General features: G+C 48.3%; 1 protein-coding gene across 1 annotated transcript in view; it reads left to right on the top strand.

The window, feature by feature from the left end:
* Positions 1–25786, top strand: part of Myo16 (myosin XVI) — a 393713-nt gene that overhangs the window by 337862 nt on the left and 30065 nt on the right. Inside the window, exon 32 of the mRNA XM_076872404.2 lies at positions 19089–19247. Coding sequence (XP_076728519.2) covers positions 19089–19247 — 159 coding nt within the window. The remainder of the gene's footprint in view (positions 1–19088; positions 19248–25786) is intronic.

Consider the following 25786-nt stretch of genomic DNA (forward strand, 5'->3'; position numbering starts at 1 on the left):
TATAGATTGAAATTAGGTGTATTCTTGACTCTAGCTATTCTCTTAAAAAAAGTGAGGTTAACACTTTTCTGGACAGACCTCATCATTTGGAAATCCCAGAGGGGAAGTGAGAATTATGGTGGGGTCTCCAGGCCTGGTGTGTAAATTTGCTGGTCATTGTCCCTCTGGTGGCATTACCCCAGTGTTGGGGACATGTGTCAAAACCTCAAATATAGCACCAAAACTTCATCTGTAAAATTATAAGATCCTGTTTTCCTATTGTGGGTTTTTACAAAATACTTTGCAATTTGAAGAGATTGGTTTGAACCATTTAGGACTTGGGCTGCAATAACAGGAAATTTAACACCAGGAGACTGGGTCATCCACTCACAGATGTAGGACACTCAGCTAAGCAGTTGACCACTGCAGGATTCTTTATGGTCTGTGATGGGGAAGTAAGTTTGTAAGTAAGTTGCATGGTGTTCCTTGAAATGTACAAGTTAATCTTCCTGAAGGTGAAAGAGGTCAAGATATGGAAGGAGGATGCTTAATGGGAGGGCTGGGCTCTAGAGGTGCCCCTGATTGTAAGGCTCACAGTTTGATCCTAAGGGGAGGAATCCGTTTTCTTCTAAATGATTTAAAGGGAGATTATTCATGAGTTACTATAACCTTGGGGTTTCTTACCTTTCAAGTTTTAAACCTTCTACTTTCCCCCTTACGTATTTAAAGACGTTTTTATTTTCACCTGAAATAGTTTACTTATCAAATAATCCATTGTGTGGCTAGTTCACCATCAAGGCCTCTAAAATAATTACAGTTTGTTTCTTATACAGTTGTGATATGAGGAAGTTGTCCTGCAGATTTTGCAGGAGGATTCAAAATGTTTGCGTTGCCTCTTTGGGACAGGACCTTGCAAAGATTAATCTACTGGTTAATTCCCCACAGTGGGCAGTTCCACTTGACACACGGTGCTCTGCTAGGCATGGGGGGGAGCTTCTCTCACTGTAGTCCCACCAGGACTGTTCTGGAAACTCACAAAAATCAAAGAAGTTCACACCTCAGACTGTTGGCATATGCAATTTGAGTCGTAAAAAAATCTTGTAGAGTCCAGAACACACATACAGAAAAAAATAAGATCTTGAAGCTGATGGGTGCAGCCCAGGCTGAATAGAATCACGCGAGCAGCAGGTGCCCGTGGCGCTCTATTCCAGGCAGCGCTTCAGTAGCCTGCCGGATTCTCAGGCCACCAGCAGGCGTCTGCTACCCTAAGACTCCTTTTACAGGAAAGCTGAGGCACAGGGAGACTGATCCAGTTACTCCAGTTTCTCTGCTCAGGAGAGCCTGACTCGAATGCAGTAATTCTGTCCCCAGTGGCTCTTCCCTTACCTACCCTCACGCTGTACCTGGTAGAGCAGGAGAAAGCTTTAAGAACTCTGTGTTTGCCCCCGAGGTGCAGCAAGTAAGAGCCACAGAGTCTGGATGGAGAAAATGGTCCCAGACACTCGGGAATACCAAGGCGTGCCTTCCCACTCTGCGTATGTGTGGTTCTGAACAGTGTTCAGGCCTCTCAGCCCTTTAGTGAGGAAGGACCCAAGGTTTCATTGTCCCTGCCTTCCCAGAAACAAAGTCCCATTAATTCACAACTGTCTTTTCCTCTGATGGTATAATATGGCTAATAGTATTATGCTAATTGTTTCCAGTTGCTTAGTTTAAAAACACAAGGCCTAACCCAGAGGGCGACTGAGGACAGACCTGGGCGTGTTCGGCCACTAGGGGGCTCCATTGCGCTGAAGGCGGCTTGGCTGAGTTTATCCTTCATGACAAGAAAGAAAGCACCTGCCCTGGCTCTTCTCTTAGGGCACAAGATCAGGGGACTGACAAAAATGCAGTACATCTCAAGAGTCTGGAGCAGAAAGCAGGGAGAGCTAGGCTGAGTTACGGAAGGGTGTGGCTCTCAGAGCACTTAGAAACCTTGTTTCATTACCTGGACACCCTTGCTCCTCAGACATAACAGGAACTTCAGAAGACATCAGCAGAACTACAATGTGCAGTGTTCCCTCCTAATATTAGGGGGATTACATAATTATTTGATGGAAAATTTACCTAAAAAGCAGTTGAGATATAAATATATTTGATGGATCTTGCCCTGATGGCATTTTTACTTAATAGGATTTATTTAAACCAAATGGAAATTACAATTAATTTCAAAATTTTTTTTATATTTATTTTTTTAGTTGTAATTCATCACAATACTTTTATTTTATTTATTTTTATGTGGTGCTGAGGATCAATCCCAGGGCCTCACACGTGCTCTACCACTGAGCCACAACCCAGCCCCTAATTTCAAATATTTTATATGATTACATAAACACGCCAAATAAGAATATTTGGAGTTTGGAATTCAGAGTATTATATAAACACACGTTTTACCATTTGGCATTTTTATTCCGGAGGGCTGTTTGAAAGGAATTTTTTCCTAGAGTTGGCTTTACGGAAAATTTCCAACATACCCAAGAGTACAGAGAATGATGGACCCTGTCCATGGTCACCACTGTCTCGTCTCTGCTCCTGCCTGCTGCCCTCTGCCAGCACTAGATAATCTGGAAAAGCATCCCAATATCAAATTATTTTATTAACAGATATATAAATATTTCACCACAGATGTTCTTTAGGGGGAGAAATACACACTCTTAAGTCACGTTAGTAAGGATAGGACAGCTAATGCCTACACTGACAGGAGACAGGTTTTCACGACCGAAGCCCGGGCATGGGGAGCACAGCATCATTTCTCATGATGGAAATAAAATGATTCACTGAGCAACCAGGAGCTCCCGTCTGACTTCAGTGACAGTGCCTGGCATGGGCAGCTGATGCAGACAGCCCTTCTACCGTGGCCCAAAATAACTGTGGATTCCTAAATATTACATTCAAATGGGACTCAACTTTGGAAGATCAAAACTCAAAAAGAATTTCAGTCTCATCCTGAATTCAAAAATAAATGCAATTGTGTCTTAGGTCAGTTATGAGTTTTAGATGTGTCTGTGCCAAGTGCAGTCACGTGTACGTTGTTTAGTAACCTGAAGCCCAGAGCTTCAGTATCACTGAAATGCCTCTGAATCACCACCAACTCATACAAAGCCATCTGTGAGGGCCACTCCCCACTCCAGCTGTGCAAAGTAGAAGTTTTAACATTATCATTTAGTCTCTGACAGGTTCAAATGAGACTGAAGCCTAAGAATGTCACCTGTCTCTGTGGATCTGGACATGGGGTAGAGGGCTGTACACTCAGCTCCCAGGGCTCCTTCACGGCTCCTTCCCCATGTGCAGACTTTGCCTGGCCTAGGGTGCTGCTCATTCCCACTCCACAAAGCTCCCTTTCATGGTGATTTTGATCTGTGTGCAAGTGGGGGTGGCCTGAGGGCCCTGGAGTCCCAAAGGACTGGGCAGAGGCAGCACACAGCCACTCGTGTGATTCTCCTCCCTGGTAGGTTGCTGTCCACACTCCTGTCTAACAACAGCCTACCTCTTATGGAAGGAAGGCATTCCTCTGCATTCTAGAACCATTTCCAGGCAACATCAAGTTTCCCTCGTTTCCTGAATGAGGAAGTCCTGTGGGGAAGCTAGATTGACGTCTCCTGAGAAGGAAGGCCTCCGTCTGTCGCCTGGTGGACATGAAGCAAGGATGAGCTCTTAGAGTGTCCCTTGCAGTGCCAGTAAACCCAGCTTCTGATACGAGAAGACTATGCCTCTCTAAGGATTTTTTAATTAATTTCTTGGCCCCTCTACAGTAGCCAAGAATATCTGAGCCTGGGAATTGCGGCTATACATTTCAGTGCTTCTCATTCCCCAAGGTCTAGTAGAAATGATACTTTGCTCATTTACGGTAAGAAATGAGCTTTGGATTTTTATAAACTATCAGTAGCCAAATTTGTCTTTGTTGAAAGCACAAAGCTTTGTTCCTCTGAATTAATTGAAAAGACAATTTTTTAATGCCCAAGTATTTGTTCTGAATGTTTTGCCATTTTCCTCATAATTTACAACACCTTCTTCTAAATGCCCAAGAATCCATGAAATGAAATTGTGCATTAACTGGTAGACCTGTTTCCCTTAGAGTCATCCAATGAGCATTTACTTCATATAAGCACAGGGCGTGGTACTTGAGAACCCAAAAACATGGATGGAGGCCTGTGGCGTTGCCTCTGCCCTCTCACAGACCACAAGGGAGTACACCCCCCTCCAGTGAGAGAAGTTCCGGAACGTGAGTGAATCTTTCACCTGTGGATCCTGGGCCTTTTGTGGATCCAGAGTTAGACTCCACCTGACCAGGAACCCCAGCAGTGTGCAGGCACCTTCTGTGGAAAGAGATTTCATACATGTCACCAGATTCTCAGAAAACGCCAGGGATCTGGGAGGAACGAGGGAGACTGCCGCAGAGGTGCGTACAGGTGCGTTCAGCAGCCAGGACAGGGAGCTGTGAACGCCCCAGCCTCTCAGAGGGCCCCCTTCCAGAGCTGCTAGGGGGCAGGAGAGAGAGAGGGGGCAGTGGGTGGCCGAGGTTCTCCAGGTGCAGAAGTGGGGAACAGGCAGAGCAAGCAGAAGACCAAAGACGGGGTGGGAAATGCAGGTCCCGGATACACAGCTGCTTTAGAAGGTGGCCAGGGGAGTGGGGGCAGGAGAGGGAGGACAGAAGGCATCACTGGCTTGGAGTCAGAGCAGCTGTGCTTTCTACTGGTTGCGTCTCATGGGCTTCGTGATAAGGCTCTGAAAATCTCCGCAGCTTCTCTTCTGTCATGTGAGAATTCAACAGGAACTCACAGGGTATCTCCTGCAAAGGATGCCAGGTGCTAGAGAAGGGAAAGGACAAGGATGCAGGGACCCCAGGTGTGTGCAGGTGACCTCCCTGGAAGGGGTGCACCCAGGTGCCCCGTGTCCCATGCCAACGGCGCTATTCCATAGTAGTCAGCGCTGACACTTGGGTGTGGGCCAAGCACATCAGCCTCTTTCTTCCTAGGTCTTCGCCCCTGTGAGGAGGTGGAGAGCTGTTATGACCCTGTCATTAAAGAAATCTGACTTTGGCCAGCTGCCTGATTCTCCGTAATCACAGGAAGAAATAGCCTCACCTCCAGGAATCAAACACAGGTCTCCATTCTCCCAACCCCTGAGTTACTTCTATTATGCTATTCTTAGTCTCTGGAAACTATTGAAATTAAAATAACTATACGGAGACCCTGACTGAGAAAGGAATTCCCTTCTAAGTTAAATAGAAACTTATTACCAGAAAAAGACGGGGGTTGGGCAGCAGATAAAACCTTCTGGCCCAATTGTCAGTGTTCCTGAGAAACATCCTCGTGCAGGTTGTGACTGAGAGCCCCTTCTGCTGCTGCCCTCTGCTCCACCCCCTCCCTGCCTCACCTTCCCTAACACCTGTCCCAGAGGTGCCCCTGTGGTCTTGGAACCCTCTATGTCCCTTTGCCTGGGCCCCTCGAAGGCTCTGCCTGGGAACTGAGGTTGAAATCCCCTGCCAAGGCCCACCCAGCATCTCGCCTTTACTCCTGGTGCGAATGTGAACTTCAGTCTCAGAAGGGGGTGTCAGGCACCTGCGCAGGGTCCCCAGCAACTAGATGTGAACTGAATGAGCCCTCACTTGTGCTGGGAGCCTTGCTAAGAACAAGGCAGATGGCCAGCAGTGACCTTTGGTCATCGTGACCAAACAGAGAAAGACACCCAAAAAGTTTCCTCTGTCTCTCTCTAGTACCTTTCAGAAAAAAAATAAAATAAAAGGCAGGAATTCAATCTTTTGTAAATCGTGTGAACATAGAAGACTTGATGACAGCAAAGTGACAAACATAATTAACCTGAGGACTACTGTCAGACCTGTGCTCATAGTCCCCTCTGTGCACATTGGCTGGAAGAAAGTGAAATTCCTTGCCTCAGGACAGTGGTATTTCCTGGAGGCCACAGTGCTTCCTCTTTCTTTGAGATCCAGGGACAAAACCAAGCAGAGAGTAACGACAATTAAATATTTAGATCAATCTGATCAAAAAGTTGCCCTTTGCATTGTATAAATCATCCTGGGAAATTACCTTAATACATGGGCATGTCAGTCAGACCAGAGATGTGCATCCAGCATCAATAGTTCATCAGTCTTCAGAGGAGCTACATGCAGCCAAGAAGCCATTACAGGAGGATGTCGTGCCGTGCACCATGGCAGAAGAATCTGCCCTACCTGAAACCCTGAAAATAAGGCAGGCCTTTCAGCTGTGGATTATCTCACAACAGTAAACATTCTTCATGCTTTCAGCCCACTGAAGGAAGCAGCTGCTGTGTGCTGTGTGTCTCTGCACTGCATTGCAGATTAAACTCCCACTGGGGGTTCCAGGGAGCAGTCTAGTGCTCCCTCCTCTAAACCACTCAGCAGCTCTCCTTAAGCAAGGGAGTACAGATCTCCCTGACTCCCTGCATCTCATGATTGCCACGTGGTACTGTGTCCTGGGTTTTCTTCCTTCTGTGAAGAGATGCTCAGGAGTGACAGGATGCTTTCCCACAGAGGTGCTGGACAGATGCCTTGAGCGATCTCCTAGAGTGTCAGAAGGAAAGACGGATCTCTCCATTACCCACTGGTTCGTAGGTCCTTCATGCCTGACCCGAACCATTTTTATCATGAATCCTGGATTAGACTGGAAAGTTCCACACCATTAGAGAGCTAGCTATACTGATTTCACTGTACCTTACCCCATGACCAAGGACGTCAACACTGGGCACTGGACAGCCTTTAGGCTTCTGGCCACTATCCTGGCCTCTCCCTGAAACCTTCGGTTCTCTTCTCTACAGCCTGAGCATTGGCAATCACTGGCCACTTGCAGTTTAACAGTGTGCATCAATGATAAGAAGACAGTAAACGACAATGTGGCTGTTTTCTCCCCACCAATGCCTGGGTTCTAGATCATGCAGAGCCCCTGGGCAGGCACGTGCTGAGTGGAAGGCTTACAGCCATCTACGGTGGAACCCAGTGGCACATAGTATGTGCTTTGCCCAGAGTCCCCAGAAACCCAAAAAGAGCTCCAAACATAATCTTCTGAAAGAAACTTCCATTTTAAAGAAAGTCAAACAGGCATGTGTGTAATTGGTTCATGAGAGTTTTTCAAAGGAAAATACGCATATTGTGGTTTTGTCCGTTTCCTTTCATGGAAAATGGAAGATCCAGGAAGAAGTGGGTGAGCCCACTTTCTTTTTTTCTTTTTTTCCTTGATATTTTTTTATTCATTCACACATAAATGTGCACCTGGGCCAGGCCATGGGCACAGCCCTCGCGGGGCTTCTCCAGGGGCCAAAGCACATGGAAGCCTCAGCTGTGCAGTGCAGTCCTGTCCCCTTAGTGGTCCTTCTCAGGCAAGGTCACTGCCAAGAACATAGGTTGGGTTTGACTGCAGCAGGGAGGAGGAGGAGAGGAGGACAAATATCTGCCTTCAAGAAGGGTGGGCCCTTCTCCCAGTGCACATGCCCCTTCCTGATGGACAGCAGTGTCCCGCAGCAGATCCTATAGGGAAACATAGCATCTTTGACCCATCTTCAAGGAATTGCATTGACCTTGTCTCTCAGTGTCTCACTGGCTCTACAAGTCCTCCAAGATTTCAACAGATAAACTGCCGTAAGAATATCACACAGTCCTCAGGAAACAGAGCCTAGGCCGCTGCATTCCAGGCCACCGCCTGCCCTCTGTCCCTGGGAGCCCCTGCAACTCCGTCTCCCCCGCCCATTTCCACCTCGGAAGCCTTGGCACAACTGGAGGCCTGGCTGGGCCTCCTGCACGTCACACCAGACAGCAAACTCTAATTGTTGACATTAATTTCACAGAAGCAGTTGCAGCTTGGCAGGGGGTCTCCGCCATGCACTCACCCGGGCTTGAAATTATCTCTAATTTAAAGGTTGGGGACAGGGACATGGGAAAGAGGCGTGGTGTTTTATATATGGTGATGTGGGACCATAAAAATGGCTTTTTAATCTGATGATCATTAGAAAACCCAGTGGTGTGGTCCAGCTGCTAACCAGAGTGCATTTCCACGTCTGAGAGATTGCGTGAGTCTCGGGGACCCATGTATGGCATCAGAAATGTCTTCCGTTTCTCAGAAAAGTTTTCTATGACGTGGCCTCTGGACATGAAGTTCTTCTCAGGAATTAAAGTATCAGAGGTCAACTTCAGCCAAAGTGATAAAAGTACCAGTAATATTTGGTATTACCATTTTGTCTCAGGATTTCAGTTTTAGAAAAAGAGTTAAATAAGGATAAGCTTCATTCATTTATTGGAAAAAATAAAGTGTACTGTTTCTCTTTGGTTGTAAAGATTTTAAAAATGAAATGTGGGCTCCCTCAGAAGCAGTGGTACTTGGGAACCTGAGTGTGTCTAAGGAGGAAGGTCGCGTTTTTCCTGGGGACACTAACTGTATGTCCCTAGCTGCCCCTCTGCCCTCAGACCTGACAAACATCCAGTTTTACTCAAAGTGTTCTCTCTTTCATTGTTAAGTGCTTGTCCCACCCACGGAGTGACCTCCCAGCCACATTTGCTGTGCACCACTGTGCACCACTGTGCACCACTGTGCTGGCACTGTGTCCTGGGAGGGAGAGGAAACTGGACCCCAGGACACAGTGCCAGCACAGGAGGGGGCCACCTCCTCAGGAGGCAGTGCAGGCCCCACCCTGCACACGAAGGAGATCCCTGAAAGGGCATAGTAAGGGCATAATCAAATGACGTGTCGTAGTAACCCCATTGGGCCATGTGGAAAGGACTCTTTTTTTCCTTGCTATTTTTTTATTCATTCACACATAAACATCTATATAGGTTAAAAAATTTTTCAGAGTTTGGAATATTTGCATAGATAAATGCACTATCTTGGGAATAGGACCCGAATGTAAACATGGGATTCATTCATGTTTCTGTACACTTTACACACAGAGCCTAAAGGCAATTTTATAGGATGTTTTTTATTATAATTGTGCATGAGTTAATGGTTCATGGTATTGAATTTTCCACTATAGGGATCATGTCAATGCTTGAAAGGTTTCAAATTTTGAAGCATTTCTAATTTTGAATACCCAGATTAGCGATACTAGACCTGTACTTGAAGGAGGATTGATGGGAAAGGATTCACCGTGGAGCCACCTGAAGAGGAGAATCCCAGCACCCAGCACCCTGTCAGGCCTTGGCCTGTGGCTCTGGGTGAAGTGCAGACCCACAGGACCCCTGTGTCACCTGCCTCCAGCATTGTCCCTCCTAGGTGACGAGTGTCTACTCTGCGACACAGAGTCACTACTGGGGTCAGGGGAAGTTTTGCCACATAAGCACCAGGACTGAGTCCAGCCAATCACCTGCTGTGACAGGAGCAGTCCCTGGGGCTCACCAACAATCCCATGGACATTTTTAGTTGACTCTGTAAGGCCTCAGAGGAGCAGCTGGTGGGGCTGTTCTGCCCCTGATGTCCACAGTGCTGCCACCTCCGCCCAGTTGTCCTGCCACCTGGGTGTCGCCCAGGTCTGGCATCTTGGCTGAATGTCCACACAAGGTCTCTGGCTGACCCGTTCCAGATGGCCCTGGCCTGGGCCCTTTGCATTGTCAAGTGCTTCATCTGGGACTTTCTCTGACTTCTGAGCAGGGCTGTGGCCACCATGATGACCTCTTCTTCCTTTTTCACTTCTGCTGGTTCTCCCTGTTCAGTCCAGTTTTGTTTTGTGTTCAACTGATGAAGAACAGCACACCAGCTGCCCATCCAGCCGTGGGTGTCCCAAATGCTGAACTGAAGGGCAGGCCTTCCTCTGCCTGCTTCCTGGGGACTCTGAGAAGGACCATTTTCCTGAACAGCGGCATGAGGAGCCACTGCCCACTCACCCTTTCAGGTCCCTGGATCTGCATCCCACCTGGCAGGAGGAGAAGTAAAAAAAACAGAAGCGAAAGTGACCTGTCACCTGAGGGACCCTGCGGGAAACAAGCTGTGGACCAGACAGGCGTGTGGTTTAGGGACTGCACCTTTGACCAGCTTTATACCAGGAGCTGCACAAAGACAAGGAAAGGCTTCGAAGAGATTGTCCCCGCTATGGCAGGGGCGGAACAAATGGGCAAATGCAGATCCAGTTGGTTAAGTTTAAAAGGAAATTGGCGTGACTTAACTTTTTGTGCATTCCTGGAAGCAATCAATTCTGAATTCTTTAGAAATGTAACCAGTCTGTGGGTCCTGGCTGTACCACAAGAGCCATTGCTGAACCACGGCATTCGGTTCTGGCCTCTCCATCTCCAGCAGACCAGGACGGCCTTCTCTGTACTTTTCAGCGACTGTTAGCAAGGGGGGTGGTTAGAATCTCTTGCACGTGGCTTAGGGTCAGTTAGAACCGTGTTGTTCAAAGCGTGCACAAGTTCACAGCACGTCTCCCCTGGGACATCCTGCTCTCCTCCCACTGACCCACGTGTTAGGTCTCCCCCTCGTTGGACCACTGTGCCTATGGGACTCTTCACCCTGAACTTTTTTCTTTGAAGAGGCAGGAAGAGAAATACTCTGGTTGTCTGTCAATCAAAGAAAGACCAGTTCCCTTCCCGGAGCGGCAGGTTGGGGGCGATGACGAAGTTCTTATTTCTGATTTCCCTCATGTGCAGTTGAAACTCTCCGAGAAATCAGATCTAAAAGGAATCGCTCCTCTAACCCAAACCAGATTTTGTTAAACACAAACTGGATGCTGACCTCAAGTCAAGGGGAGCGTGTCCAAATTTAATTGTGTACCTTCCAGGTATGTCTGAAGGCGGGTCCAGCTGTGACGTCCCATCTTATAAATGAGCTGTGAGAAGGCCCAGAGAGCACCAGGCACCACGCTCTGTGTCTCTCCCCTTCCTGAGCCCAGGTGGGAAAGAGTCCTGCACTCCCTGGGCCCAGTGGCCTTTCCTAGGAGGACTCTTCCTGTAGAGTGTCGGAGAGCCACAGCCATGTTCGTAAGGGGTGCCGCGCGCCTCACATTCCTTGTGTCTCCCAAGCGCTCTGAGAGCTGGGCAGCCTGACCGCTAGCCTGTCTTCCTCCTGCCTTACTAAAACCTGGATCCGATCTCCCGATTCCAAAATGCACTGTCAACCATTTCCCTCTCGGGGAGCCAGGGAGGTGAGTTTCAAGCCTTCTTAAACAAACACCGCTGCTCGCCTGGCCTCGCTCTGGCTGTCCTTGACCTCCTGCGGTATGCGATAGGCCAGCTCCCCGTGCAGCCTTCCCCTGCCCACACCCCTGCCCTGCGGCCTGCACCCGCTTTCTCTCTGCACTCTCTGCTTTCACCTCCTGGCTCCCAGGACCAGTTCTTCCTGGAAGAAGCCCTTCCTGAGGGGTTCATAGGCTCCACTCAGCTGCACAGCCCTGTGCCTGCTCCTGCTGCAGAGAGTGCTGCTGGGATTAGTACAGGGACTTTGGACTCCCCTTCCTCTCCGACTCCAGGTCCTTCCGTGGCTGCCCAAGTCTGAATCCCACGACTGTTCCAGTCATAGTCTCGCCTCGAAGCTCACACACTTTTATTTACCAAGGAAATATTTTAAAACTACTTTTCTTTTCAGACTACACCCTTTCTCAGAATGCCTGTGGACGCAGTCCTGTGATGCCGCAGGAGCCACAGCCCCGGCTCCCAGCCCCACACGGGGCCCTGGGCAGAGCTGCCCCTTCCCGGGGGGCTTCCCTGTCCCTTCCTCTGCCTCCTCTCCCCATGCTGTCCAGCCTCCAGAATCTCTGTGCCCTCCTCCTGCTGCCCTTCAGAGCTCTGCAGTGGGCTCCCGGGGCCTCTTATGTTCATCTCAGCCCTGGTCACCTGCCACCCTAACACTAAGGCGTCCTGAGGGCAGTCGCCCTTTGAGTTGGGTCCTGGAGAACCTGAGAAGCCCCTCCCTGGCAAGGCTCCCTGGACGCCCTTCTCAGTGGGCCGCATCTCCAGATAAGGAGTCGGACAGAGTCCCGCAGTGAGTTTTCCAGAGTTTTCACTCCTCGACCTTCCTCTACTGAAGGGCTGTCCTCTCTGCCTTCCTCCTTGCTCTTACCAGTTTGCACCATGACTTCCCGTCATTCACTGTGACCTCTCGGCACTCTGCAGAGGGAGCATGGGAGGGATCATTTCCTGCAGGTGCATGGGTTGTAAAGCACGAAGCTACGTCGTGGCATGAAGTCCGGATCCTGTAGGGCTTGATACATGTTGGATACATGTTGAGAACTCTCTGGTTTGAGGAGCGTGGCTGGCCGACCGCTCACTCCTGCTCCTCTGCCTTCAGTTTTTAGTTCCTGGGGCAGCCGCCAGGCTCTGGGCATCGTGGGCAAGCTCTGCCTTTTGCCAGGCTTCTTGCAGCTATTGACTTGAGAAGTGCTTGTGTCAGTCTTTGCGACGTGCATCATAGGCCTCTCCTCCCTCAAGTGTGTGCAGGGACTGTCCCCAGCAAGAAGCCTCTTGTCCCCTGCAGAGACTGCATCCTTGGCCCCTTCCCTCCTCTCCGCCTCCCTCCTTCTCCCCTCCATTCCTATTCCCTCCTCTCACATCAGGGTGGACTTGTGAAATGGCCCAGGTACTGCCTGAGGAGTCTGACCGCTCCCACATGGGCACTCCTCGAAACATCCACGGCAGCCACAGGCTCTGTTGCCTGGTGGTCTCACTCCAGGACTCCACCCGTGTTCTCCCCGAGGATGTGAGTTCCTCCAGGGCAGGATGACGGTAGAGCCCTCTATGTCTGGGCCAGGTTCCATTTCCAGGGACAGAAGCTTATACAATTGGAGGTGGGTGAACTTTTTTAAGAATAGAAATGGCCAGTGAAGATTTAGGGAGTGAAATGAACCTCTGTTTAAAAAAAAAAAAGGACAGTGCACACACCCAGGAGCTTATAGATGCAAAGAAATAATCCCTCCAATGCTCCCACTGTCTGAGTCCCTCTCTGGGCCTTGGGAAGGGGGGCCTCTGCAGAGGTTGGGGTGCACAGAGCCCCACTCACTGCAGTCTGGTGAGCTGCTGCACCCAGACACCAAGAATTCAGGATCACATGTGGCTTAGAAAAAGCACTCCAACACTTACCAAATTGACTTTAACTTGCTGGTGCTGGAAACTGTAGACTGATATAAGATTTTAAAAAGGCTAAATATGTGTGGCCCTTGCCCGTGGACAATTGGCAGGACATCGTGAAACTACATGAGAACCTCAAACCTGATATCAGGTATCGATTTCAAATCTCCGTGGATGTCTTCTCCTGTAAGTTAACATGCTCAGGTAGAAAGCAAATGGCTCCAGTGCTTTGAATACTAGAAAATGTTCACTGGGGGCAATGAGATATTTTCCTTACCTTATGATTTTAAATTGAAATTGGACCTCCAAGGCACATTACTCCCTTTGGAAGTCCTTTCTCACATTTCCATCATCTGATGTGAAGGGAGGAGTGCTGTCTTGGTGCAGGGTCCCACCAGACTCATCTGCGTGAGCTTGGTTGAGCAAGCCTGTCAACTGTTGTACAGTCGCAGGGTGCAGCTGTGCTGGGAAAACACAATCTTTATGACAATAATGTCGTCACACTTTGTTTCTTGTTTGCTCCTTTTTTTCCTTTTCTTCCAACCCACACTGAGTGACTTCCCCTTGCCTGGCACTGCTGTAGGCCCTGGAGCACGGCACAGGGAGGGTTTGGCTCCCAGGGCCCATGTTCTAGAGAAGGGAGACAGAGCAAGCCAGCCAGGGAGTGCAGTGTGCCCAGAGCCAGAAGCACAGGGTAGAAAACTGAAGCATGGGGACAGAAGTGGGGACAGAAGCTGCCCTGGCCTGGGGAGAGGGCTGCTGTGCTCCAGGGTGACCTTGAAGTCCTGCCTCCTGGGGAGTGGACAACGTGGGGAGCTGCCATGCTCCCGCAGAATGAAGGGTGCAGAGAGGCCAACAGGCTCCTCCAGGACAAGCAGGCGACTGGCTGTGGAGGGTCCACGCAGCCTGTAGATCTCAGCTCAGGTAAGAGCTGGCAGAGAGGCTGAGGGAGCCGGTGGGACCTGACCTGTGTTGGAGGCGGGCTCCTCACTGAGCACTGGTGACGTTCTGGGCCAGATGGGCCCCTGTGCATCGTGGACATTTTGCCATATGCCTGGCCTCCCTACACGAGATGCCAGTGGCCTCCCTCCCCCAGGTGTGACAGCTAGGAATGTCTCCAGACACCCTTGAGGTTGCCCTGGGGTGTGGGGGGTTTTAAAAGAATCATACCCACCCACAATGATATTTAAATTATATAAAAATAACAGGAGAAGTGAAAAAACTGTATTAACATTTAAAGATTTTTAATCTCATTAGATTAAAACTCATCATAAATGTGTCTGTATTGCATACTTGTATGGAATAATCATATCCTAATATGAAGGCCAGAACTTCATCTCTGAGTCACATGCTGATGTGATTCACCTCACCTGGTTTGTGGAACAGCACCAGGCGGAGGTCACAAAGAAACAGGGAACTCCGTTTAGAGGCTTAAAAAAAAAACCTTAGGTATTTAAGGCTGCTAGTGCTACCATCACTGTGCACCCAGGCAGAGCATGCACTGGATTGCTCACCGTGTATTTCACGAGACGCAGAGACAAAAAATGCCTCTGACATACCTCTTAGGTGGGATTCTCCTTACTTCTTTGGTTTGCTTAGGTCCTTTTGAGAGTGTCAACTCTTTTCTTTCTGGGTGACTTTTCTTTGCCTTCATAGTGCTGATGTCCACTGCTTGGAGCCACACACACGGCTTGGTGACTTTATTTGCTCTGAATCATTCCCAAATTCTCCATGAAATATGCATCTTGCATGTGTGCTTAGGGACAAAGGCCTCTCCAGATAGAATGCCAACGTGCCCTTCATTTGTCTTTGCTTCCTTTCCTTCAGTGCTGTGCCCAGTTAATGGGTGCTCTGAGCAAGGAATGTTGCCAACATGCCCTCTCTAAGCTGCCCCTTTACAGCAAAATTGTGTTACCCAGGGTTTCTGCCCTGGCTCTCCTGGGGTTAGATGGAGGGGTTAACAAGGCAGGCACAGGTGCTGGGGCACAGCTGGGTTTAACTGGGAGTAAGGGTGCTGCGGAGCACACACCGGCCCATACCGCAATGAGCCAGGACTCCCCTGCTAATATGGGCAAATAAGGACCACCCCAGAGAGGGACCTTGACACTGAGGGCGATCCCGTTTCGCTGCCAGAGTGCCCTTCTAGCCTCACTCCCAGCTTGTCATCATGCAGTGGGGTGACAACATGAAGTTCAGGAAAGAAGCTGCTTCGTCATTTATATCAGCAGAGGAACTAAGGAGGGAAGACCCTACACAGAGGAACTCGGTGATGACTTGTGGGTGGACGGCAGAGATTGTGCCCTGTCTGGTGGCCCCTGTCTCCCTGTGTCACTCCTGTGCTCCCACATGCTGACTTCTCAGGTCGCTGCTACCTGGCTCTTCAGACAGGGAGTTCTTCCTGCATGTGCGAGGTGCCTCTGTGCACCTTGCTTCTTCCTGCGCCTTCTCAGAGCTGAAAGGCCCCCTCAGGGAGACGGTGCCCTGACCTGGTGGTGCTGCCAAACCTTGAGGACCCACAAGTGTTCCCCCCGTGGAGTTTACCTCGGGGCTCCACCACCATGATTCACTCCTCACCTTCAGCCGCTGGAGAGTACCGGGCACACAGTAGGCACTCAATAAATACCCAAACTGAAGGGTGGAAAAATAAACTAGCCTAAACAGAAATAAAAGCAGGTGAAGGGCTGTCTTAAAATGGCTTTAAATGGAAATTTTTTTTTCATAGATAGAAGTTCTGGACTGGACCAAAATGAATGATCCTTCTTTCAGTTTCAGCCTGTTCCAGATTGGCCATCAGGAACAGCGGAGATCTTGACGGTGCAGATCAACCTGTCTACTTCACTATCCTTGCCCGTGCTGGCTGGGCGGAAGGCCTTTGCCTGAGTTTTCATGTGCAAGGGAGTCAGCAGCCAGGCTGTCCTACTGGGCGTTTAACTGGGTTAGATAAGTTCTTCTGCTTGGACTTTGAAGCTTAACTGATACCAAAGAACTTGTGCTACTCATGGGGTAGCACGTGATGTTTTGAAACCTGTGTGCTTTGAATAATGTTTAAATCAGATTATTGCGTCTGCCTCTCCAGACATTATCATTGCTTTGTGTTGAAACATTCAAGTTCTTTCTTCTGGAGTTTTTGAAATCCACAGTATGCCATTGTTGTCTGTAGTCACCCCACTGTGCAGAGCACCCAAAACTCCTGGCTCCTGTCAACTGTAACTTGGCACCAGGGATCCATCGGCCCCTCTCTCCCTTCCCTTACTTGCTCCACCTCTGGTACCCACTGTCCTCCTTTCCACTCTGGTGGGATCCAGGTTTTTAGGTTCCATGCAGGGCCTGTCTTTCTGTGCCTGGTAATTTCCTTTAACCTAAAGACTTCCGTTCCATCCCCATTGCTGTGGATGCCGTGATTTCTTTCATTGTTGAGTTTGTGCACTGCACTCCTTGTCTTTGATAAACTGGTGGGTCTGTAGGTTGCTTTCGAGTCGTGGCTGGTGGGGAGCGCAGGGAGAGCACAGGAGAGCAGGTGTCCCCGACATGCTGACTTCACTTCCTTTGGGTGTGTGCGCCATGAGGGGGGTTGCAGGGTCACGCTAGCTCCGCCCTCAGCCTACTGGTTTCCACTATGGCTGTATCAGTTTGCAGTCCCGTCTCCCCTCCTTGGCAGCACCTACTGTCTTTGTCTTTGACGTAGGCCTTCCACCTGGACTCGAATGGTGGTTCATTGGGTTCTGATTTGCACTTCCTTGATGGCTGGTAATGCTGAGCATTTTTTCCTATGCCTTTTGGCCACTTGTATGTCTTCTCTTGAGAAATGTCTGTTCGGGTCTATTGCACATTTTTTAATTGGGTTTTTCTGCTCTGGAGTTTGGGGCATCCCTTATATATTCTGGATACCAGCCCACGGTCAGAGGCAAAGTTTGCTGATGTTTCTTCCCAACCTGTGAGCAGCCTTTTCCTTTTAATGTTCATTTCCTTGGCTGTGCAAAAGCTTTTAGATTGGGATAACCCCCTCTTTCTCTTTCTGTGTTTTTTTTTTTTGTGTGTGTGCTCTTGGGGTGATATCCAAAAACTCCCTGCCCTTTCCAATGTCCTGAAGTGTTACCCCGGTTTCTCCTGATAGTTGCACTGTTTCATGATGAAGCTTTAATCATTTCGAGTTGACGTCTGTAACTGGTGCAAGGCAAAGTCTAGCTGCATTCTGCTGCGTGTGGACACCCGACTTTCTCGGCATCACTTTTGGAGGTGGTCATCTTTGCCCAGTGTGTGTCCTGAGCCGCATGTGGAAAATCACCTGGCCATAAGTATGGGTTACTTCTTAGCTCTCTCTCCCGTTCCCTGGGCTACGAGTCTGTTTTTACACCAGTGCCGTTCCCTTTTGATCCCTCTGACGTGGCAGTGCCCTGCATCCTGCTTCCTCCTCCTTGCTCAGGATGGCTTTGGCCATCTGAGGATGGTTTGCGTGGACTCTCTGACCAGTTTGCCTTCATTCTCTCAATCTGGCATCTTCCCCCTCTCCGTCTTCAGGCTGTGTCTTCCTTTTTTGGGTAGAGCAGGCTGGGCTTTGTGGATGTTAGCTCACGAGAGGTCCCTGCAGGGACGTGACCAAGGTCCTGACCTGTGGGTGGCAGATGCAGGGTGGACGGGGGAGCACCTTGCAGGGAGGGGGAATGTGGAATAGCACATGAAACCTGGAAGAGGAACATGCCTGGGAGCCACCCGAATGCAGGGACCAAGGAGCAAGGGAGAGGGACAGTCAGGAAGCTCAGGCCTGGAGAGGCGAGCTCTGGAGGCTCCCGACCTTCCCTGTCCCTCCCCATTGCCTGTTTGCCTCCTGCGCCTCCTTCCTCCTCCCTCCCTACATTTTCTGCCTCCGCTTTTCTTCATATTGTAGGCAAGAGCTGTTCTTCCAAGAATTTTCTGCCTGGAAAGGACATTATTTAATTTGATTTTTAGTGGGGAAAAAAACTGAACAGTAACCAGAATATAGGGTTAAAATTCTATTCTAGTTCTTTCCAGCTGCGTGACTTTGATTGACCTCAATTCCCAGCAAAATATGGGTAATGTCTCTGCCTCTTGGGATCTGGGTTATTGGGGTCAGGGATGATAACACACTGTTTTGCCATGAACCAAGTATAATAATGCAAAAGATGGTGTTATCGCTTTTGAATAATTTGTTAGCCTACACCTTTGAAAGGCCTAGCTTCAAGACAGTCAGAATCCACTGAGTATCAACGAAAAGCACAAACACAGCACAACTCGCCTTCTGTTCCATCACCCGCTCCACGGTCTGGAGCTGCTTGGGGTTTCTGAGAAGTGAGAGTCAATCCAGGTCTTGGCCTGAGAGGGAACTGACACAGGAGGCTGCAGGCCAGGTGGAAAGGTGTACAGAGAGGCTATATCCAACACCTGCTTGATGTGAAGCTCTGGTCACTTGTAACCCTTCCTGAGGTCAAAGCACCCACCTTGGGACAGTCTGCCTGGGTGAGTGTGTTCCGAAGGCCATGTACTCAGGTGTTCAAAAGACTTCATTTGGCCTTTACTAAATATAGACAATGGCTTCTGACCTCATGCACCACAGGACACTCAATATAGGACAAAGAGTAAATGTTTAATTATTTTAGTGTACAGAATACATTATAGTGCATTGGAAGTCTCCTTTTCCAAAAGGAATAATAAAAATGTATCATCACATTGAAAACATTTGTTATTTGTGAAAGCTGTAAGAATGTCTTACTATATTTAAATGTAATAATCCAGAATTCCAGGTACATGAACTTACGGCCTTCTCAACTTGAGCAACACTGCAATAAGTGTGTGACCTATGACATCAAAAGTCATAAGTAAATGTTGGCTTTTACCACTTAATGTTTTCATTCATGTTTAACAGTGTTGCAACAATATTTGGTGAGTATCATATAGGCCAAAAATTTAAGGATTATTATCAATTTGTATTAACTATAATTAGCATTGATTTGGTGACCTTTATTATTTTCTTCATAGCTTTATTTATTTTTTTCAGTACATTTTATCATACAAGAATAATCTTTTCTAAATTTTACTTTAGGTTTTGAAACTAACATGAACCTAACTGGACGGGATGATCCTAGTACACCAGAAATTGCTTCGGAGACTCAAGATAGAAATGCAAATAACCATGGAATTCAATTATCTAATTCACTATCTAGTGCTATTACTGCTGAAAATGGAAATTCCGTCTCAAATGGTAAGCACTTTTAAACTTAGAAGTAAATGGATGAAAGTTTTAAGCTGTATCAACTTTCTAGGAAGAATGAATTTAAAATATAAAAACGGAGTAGGCTTAATAACTGGAAAATAGGATCTAAACTGTGAACTGCACTGCAGGTATTATTGTCAGCATATTATTGCCTGGGCTAAGGAATTAAAATTGCACTCACTATCTGTGAGTTTTCAGAAAGCTTTACAGTATTGGTCCATAAGAGCCAGTGTAAAATGAGTTTAAACTAAGAAGAAGGAGGAAATAGATGCTCCACCAATACCTCCAATTAAAAATATTTTTTCTCATAATAAATAAATGTGAAGCAAATTAATCTTGAAGGAATGGATATAAATGCCAAGGCCCCTTCAGGTGTTTGAAGGGCATTGATGAGAACATTGTGTGGGAATCGGCTTGGCTGCAGGTATCTCAAATTGTGTAAACAGTTATTTTTTCTCCTGTATAAAAGATGCCTACAGCGTCTAGCCATGACTGGCCACGCTTTCCCTGGGCACATCCAGAAGAGCTGGAAAAAGATCTTTTTGTTTAGTCTGATTGAAGGTGCTAGACAGAGAGCTACTGGAGGGGGCTGGAAGGGAGACGAGAGGCCCCGAGGCCAGGAGGACCGTACTCTGGCTGTCCTCCCAGGCAGGAGGCACATCCTGGCCCAGCGAAGGCAGCCAAGAAGCCCACCTGTGTTTCCCGTGGCCTGCTGGACTCTAGGGACAAAGACTAAGCCTAGGACTAACCAGGACCTTCAGGGAGGGATTTCAAGTGTCTATTCCAAAAGTCAGTGGCCAGACCTGGGAACCACAGCTCAGCTGTGAAACATCTCAACCTAAAGATGACCAAGGTGCTGCTGGAGCAACAGGGCCCCGTCTCCAGGGAGAAACACGGGGACTCTCCCAAAAGACGATAATTGCATCCCAACCTCAAAATATTCCTGCAAACTGTTTTTCAAATACAAAGTCCAACACACAGTCAAAAGCAGTAAGACACGTCGGTGAGAAATCACTGCAGAAATAGCTGTCAGTCACAGCATATCCACAAGGGCTCAAAAGATTGGAGTCCAAAGATGTACACCTTCAAGTAAGAAAGTGTGCCCTGCCCGCGTGGATGGGAGCACGGGGGGTTCAGCAGAAACGGGCAATCAAGAACAAAATAAAACATACACAAATTGTCAGATGGAAATTCTAAAATTGAAAAATTCAGTAATAAAATGAAGCATGATAGAGGGTGAAATTAAACTTAATTAGACACGGTTGCTTAAAACAAAACAGAACCATGGGGGAAATGGAGGATCATCAGAGAACCTCTGGCGGTGGGGGGGACACAGAACAAAGGGAAGGGGGAGGACATGGACCTGCTGGGCCTGGCCTAGGGAGAGCGCCTGCTGAGCATGGGGGCCACCCCGGGTTCTGTCCCAGCCGCTGGAGGGCTGCTGGAGTCCTAGGGCCAGGGCACATGGACGTGGTCAGAGGACAGACTCGGTGAGAAACGTTGGTGAGGTTTCAACTCTGACCCCAGCACTGAGGAAAGCGGTGAGTGGTGCTGACTGTAAAACCCGAGACCCCCCTTCCAAACCCCCCAGCAGGTCTGCTCCCGGCGTCCACTGGAGGGAAAGGGAAGCAGTGCACAGGAACAGCTGGACGCAAGGCTGACAGCACCTTCGCGCATGATCACCTGGGCCTGGAAAGTGTGGTCTTTCCACTGGCACCTGGATGGCAGCAGTTATCCATGCTGTGCAACACCTGCCCCCCACCTCCCAATCCCTACCCCACCCCATCCCTGACCTCCGACCCTTCCACACCTGGGGCAAGGAAGATCTTAGAGGCTTTGTGCATCAAATGGTTGTGATTTTGTATTTTTTAGGGTCAGGAAGTTGGGCATGGCTCCACAATGTGCCCTTGTTTAGCTTCCTCATGAGGCAGGCATCAAACCAGCAGCAAACCCAGGCTTGGCTGAGGGATGGTGCCTTTCCAAGGTCATGTGTGGGGTTTTTGCAGGCCTCAGAGGATTCTAGTTAGTCCACTCACATGGCCCTTTTCCTGGGCAGCCTCATAGCAGGGCAGCAGGCTACCCCCTGGGAAAGCACAGAGCAGCCAGGAAGAGAGCTGCAGTCTCCTTGGTGAGTCCACACTGCATGAGGAGGGAGCCCGTGAGCTGAGTGCCCAGAGGCGGGCTCACTGGAGCATCCTACAGGGCACCTTACAGGGCAACCTACAGGGCACCTTACAGGGCATCCTACAGGGCAACCTACAGGGCACCTTGCAGGGCATCCAGCAGGGCATCCTACAAGGCACCTTACAGGGGTATCCTACAGGGCACCTTACAGGGCATCCTACAGGGCACCTTACAGGGCATCCTACAGGGCAACCTACAGGGCACCTTACAGGGCATCCTGCAGGGCATCCTACAGGGAACCTTACAGGGTATCCTGCAGGGCACCCTACAGGGCACCTTACAGAGCATCCTGCAGGGTATCCTACAGGGAACCTTACAGGGCATCCTGCAGGGTATCCTACAGGGCACCTTACAGGTCATCCTGCAGGGCATCCTACAGGGCACCTTACAGGGCATCCTACAGGGAACCTTACAGGGTATCCTGCAGGGCATCCTACAGGGCACCTTACAGGGCATCCTACAGGGCACCTTACAGGGCATCCTACAGGGAACCTTATAGGGTATCCTGCAGGGCATCCTACAGGGCACCTTACAGGGTATCCTACAGGGCACCTTACAGGGCATCTTTCAGGGCATCCTACAAGGCACCTTACAGGGCAACCTACAGGGAACCTTACAGGGCATCCTGTAGGGCATCCTACAGGGCACCTTACAGGGCATCCTACAGGGTACCTTACAGGGCATCCTGCAGGGCACCCTACAGGGTACCTTACAGAGCATCCTCAGGGCACCCTACAGGGCACCTTACAGGGTATCCTGCAGGGCATCCTACAGGGCACCTCACAGGGCATCCTACAGGGAACCTTATAGGGTATCCTGCAGGGCATCCTACAGGGCACCTTACAGGGCATCCTGCAGGGCATCCTACAGGGCACCTTACAGGGTATCCTGCAGGGCACCCTACAGGGCATCTTACAGGCTTGACTAGCACACGGTGGACTCTGTAGCCGATGGGAACGACCTTCTACTGTGCACAAAACAGAACAAACAGCAGCAGAAACCCAAGAGACAACCTGCGATGGTGCAGATGACTTGGCAAACAGAACCTGAAGGCCACAGTGCACTCCTGCAGATACAGGAGTAGGTGCCAGAGCGGGCGTGACAGCAGGAGCAGACTGCAGGCACACCAGGTGCTGCCGACACCCAGAGGGCTGTGCTCCTGCAGGCCAGGGACGTGCACCCTGAGGAGGCCCCACCCCGTCTGTGTAGTAAGCCCAACTGAGCCTAGCTTTTATTTTTAAATTCAAACCTACGGAAAGCATGAGTAGAAAAATGAAAATAAAACCACTGCCAGGGTCATAGTGAGATTCTTGTAAAATAAAGGCTAACCATGAATCCTAAAGCAGCCAGGGGTTTAAAAGAGGCAAATGACCACCAAAGGAGCAGCTGAGGCCCAAAGACAAGTAGAAGGACATACTTAACATGCTCAAAGAAAATAACTGGTGACACCAATTTTTAAAAGTAACAAAAAATTCCTATAAAAATGAAAGGGAGTTAAGAATATTTTTAGAAAAAAAATAAAAACATAAAGGATTAAGCATTCGGTGGACTTGGAATGCTCAGAGGTAGAGGAAGGCATGAGAAATCACTTAAAAGGTGAGGGCAGTCGGCAGCAAAACTCTCTAATATCTTACAGGACAAATCCCACCTGCCAGCTGCATCCTCAATGTCGATCAACTCAAAAGATGGAGAAGAGGGCAAAAGAGGCCTGACCACCTGAAAGGCGGAACAAGTGGGTCTTGGTGGAAGGTCTAAGGACGTACATGGAGAAAACTTAAAAGAATTAAACTCTAAAGAACTCATTTAGTGCAAGCTATGGCATGAATAATTCCCCATAACACAGTACTTTACAGACTAAGAGCTCTCCTGCCAGGCTGGTGACACGGGAGGGTACTGAGAGTCCATGCAGAGGGGAAGCTAGAGCTCCACAGCGTTCAGAAGTTCTTGAATCCAGAAATCCATGCATTCAAGAAAAAAAAAAAAAAAGTCTGAATTGAAAACCAAAATATTCCAACTAACGTCCATGAAAATAAGACAGAACCTGTGGGGGGTGGCTGAGGTCTCAACGGATGGATACAGGTAGCTTTAAACCTATGTGCTAGGAGAGAAGGGGGATCCAAATAAGGGTTGAAGAGCAGAAAATAAGCACCAAGAAAGTGGGAGGGAAGATGCAGTAAGGCAAGGACATACCTCACCGAAATACAGAACAGGGAACAAGACCAATGTTGGTTCTTTGGGAAAAGAAATGTTCCTTGGAAACATTAACAGACTTGATAATCCACTAGCCAGGGTGACAGAATAAAGAGGGTGCAAAAAAGAACATATTCTAGGGGAGAAAGGGATGCCCCTCCCATCTGGTGGGGTCGTTGATGTGTGCGGCAGCTACAATCCCACAATGTTTTAAAAAACTACAGAGATGGGAAAGGGGTGTCCATGCAGGCGCAGGAAGAAAGGGAATTTCCCTTCCCCAAAGGTTTAATTTTTCTGAACTTTGAGGCTGAAAACAAAAGCTACCATTTGGGAAAGGGTCTTAGAAAACTTAATACAAAAAGCTCCAAGTCTTGCTCTACAAAAAATTCACCAAAATGCAAAAAAACAACCATGCAAATGAAACCACTCCAGACCTAAATGGAAATGTTCATGGAACATGCTCCTTGAGATTGATACCAGAGAACTGAGCCTTTGGCAATCTCAGGCTTCTAAACTCCAGCATGTAATAAATAGTGCAGGTCCACACCCTAGACACAGATTTATGTGTTTTCCCTTAAATGCTTATGGCAAGCAGATTTTTAAAGCTGTTCCTGTGTGGACATTAATTGAAGATCACTTGAAAATCTTGAGTTATGTGCACAAAAGAAAAATCATTTCAACTGGGGACACAGTCTCTCAAAGCAACTTGATGCGTGTACGCTGCTCTAGTGAAAACCATCAATTTCTAGATGCCCGACACTTTCCCCAGGACTATTAAAATATCCAGCTGCATGCCCTGTGTACCAGGGTTCCTCTAGGCATCCTCTGATTGAAACAGTGATGGATGTTGCAGATGAACCAGTAAGTGCTGTGCAGAGGACAGAGTCAGGAGGTTTCTCCATCTGTATAGGACAACTTGAACAAATGTCCCTGTGTGCAGCGTTTGATCTGGTCACGATAACACTTAAGGCAATTAACGGTACAGAATCATAATTCAGATAGTACAGTGTCCTTTCTAAATAAAGGCACAAGATGAAAGTAAATGTTTAAAATAACTTAAAGTTCTAATTGGAACAGAAATAGTGTTATTTTCTAGGAAATGATTTCTCTTTTGAATGCCAGTATCTGCATGCTACCTCTGTTTCCCAGAAATAATTATCTGTTTGCTCATTTGCTGAAATATAGTTATGTGTGGGTAATTATAGCTATCACTTACTTTAATTGCCATCTTTTTACTGATGTGAACACAGACTTGGATATTTTTGTGTGTGTGTACTTAATTATTCCCTGGACTTGTGGTAATTTATCATTAGATTAGAAAGCAGTTTTTAATGTTAGAACATTTTAGCTATATCAAACAAAGTGTTGTGAATATAAAGATGTTTATTTTGTGGGGAAATAGAGATATAAAAATTTCCAACTAGGACATTTTATCATCAGTATGATTTTCTTTCTTGCTGCTCAATGAATATACATTTTATTGCTGAGCATCAGGAAAAATGGAAATTAAAGAATAGAGCCATTACATTTGGGTTGCCTTTCCCTTTCTGTGAAGATGGCCTCTTTTTCATCTGCTTTATGACCACCCTTGGTACAAAGTAAGGCTTGCTCAGAGGCAGGACTGGTAAGCTCATTCACGGGTGCGGGGACTTTGCATTTTTTTTGCATGGACTCGACGGCCGTGCTGGACTCAGCAGTTATATCCAAACCACACTGATCTGGACATACTGAAGCATGGCTTCTGACAGCCCTGCCCCAGGACCACCACTGCCCAGGACCACCATGGGCCCAGGAGCCTCTGGCTGGAGCCCAGAAAATAGGCTTCCATGCACATCCCACCACCTCCCTTCATTTATAGAAACTGCAGTGATGCTTTGGAATTTGTACAGTCATCTGACTCAAAGCCCAAGGGCCAGAGAAAGGGAAACAAGCCTTCACTTGACAATCTGGAATGTTCTCTGATTGTCTACTGTGAGTAACAGGAGTTGCCTTGGCAAAGGAAGCAAGCTCCTATGGCATCCGCTGAGCCCTGCCCGACTCCTGCTTCTGGTGAAAAGGGTTTTGAAGTCCCATTACATCATGTCTCATTTGGGCTTCATTCATTGAATTGAGTTTTTTCCCAGCTCAGTTGGGAGCTGAGGTCATAAACGATG

This window comes from Callospermophilus lateralis, chromosome 12 (genome assembly GCF_048772815.1).
Source record: "Callospermophilus lateralis isolate mCalLat2 chromosome 12, mCalLat2.hap1, whole genome shotgun sequence".
Lineage (NCBI taxonomy): Eukaryota > Metazoa > Chordata > Mammalia > Rodentia > Sciuridae > Callospermophilus > Callospermophilus lateralis.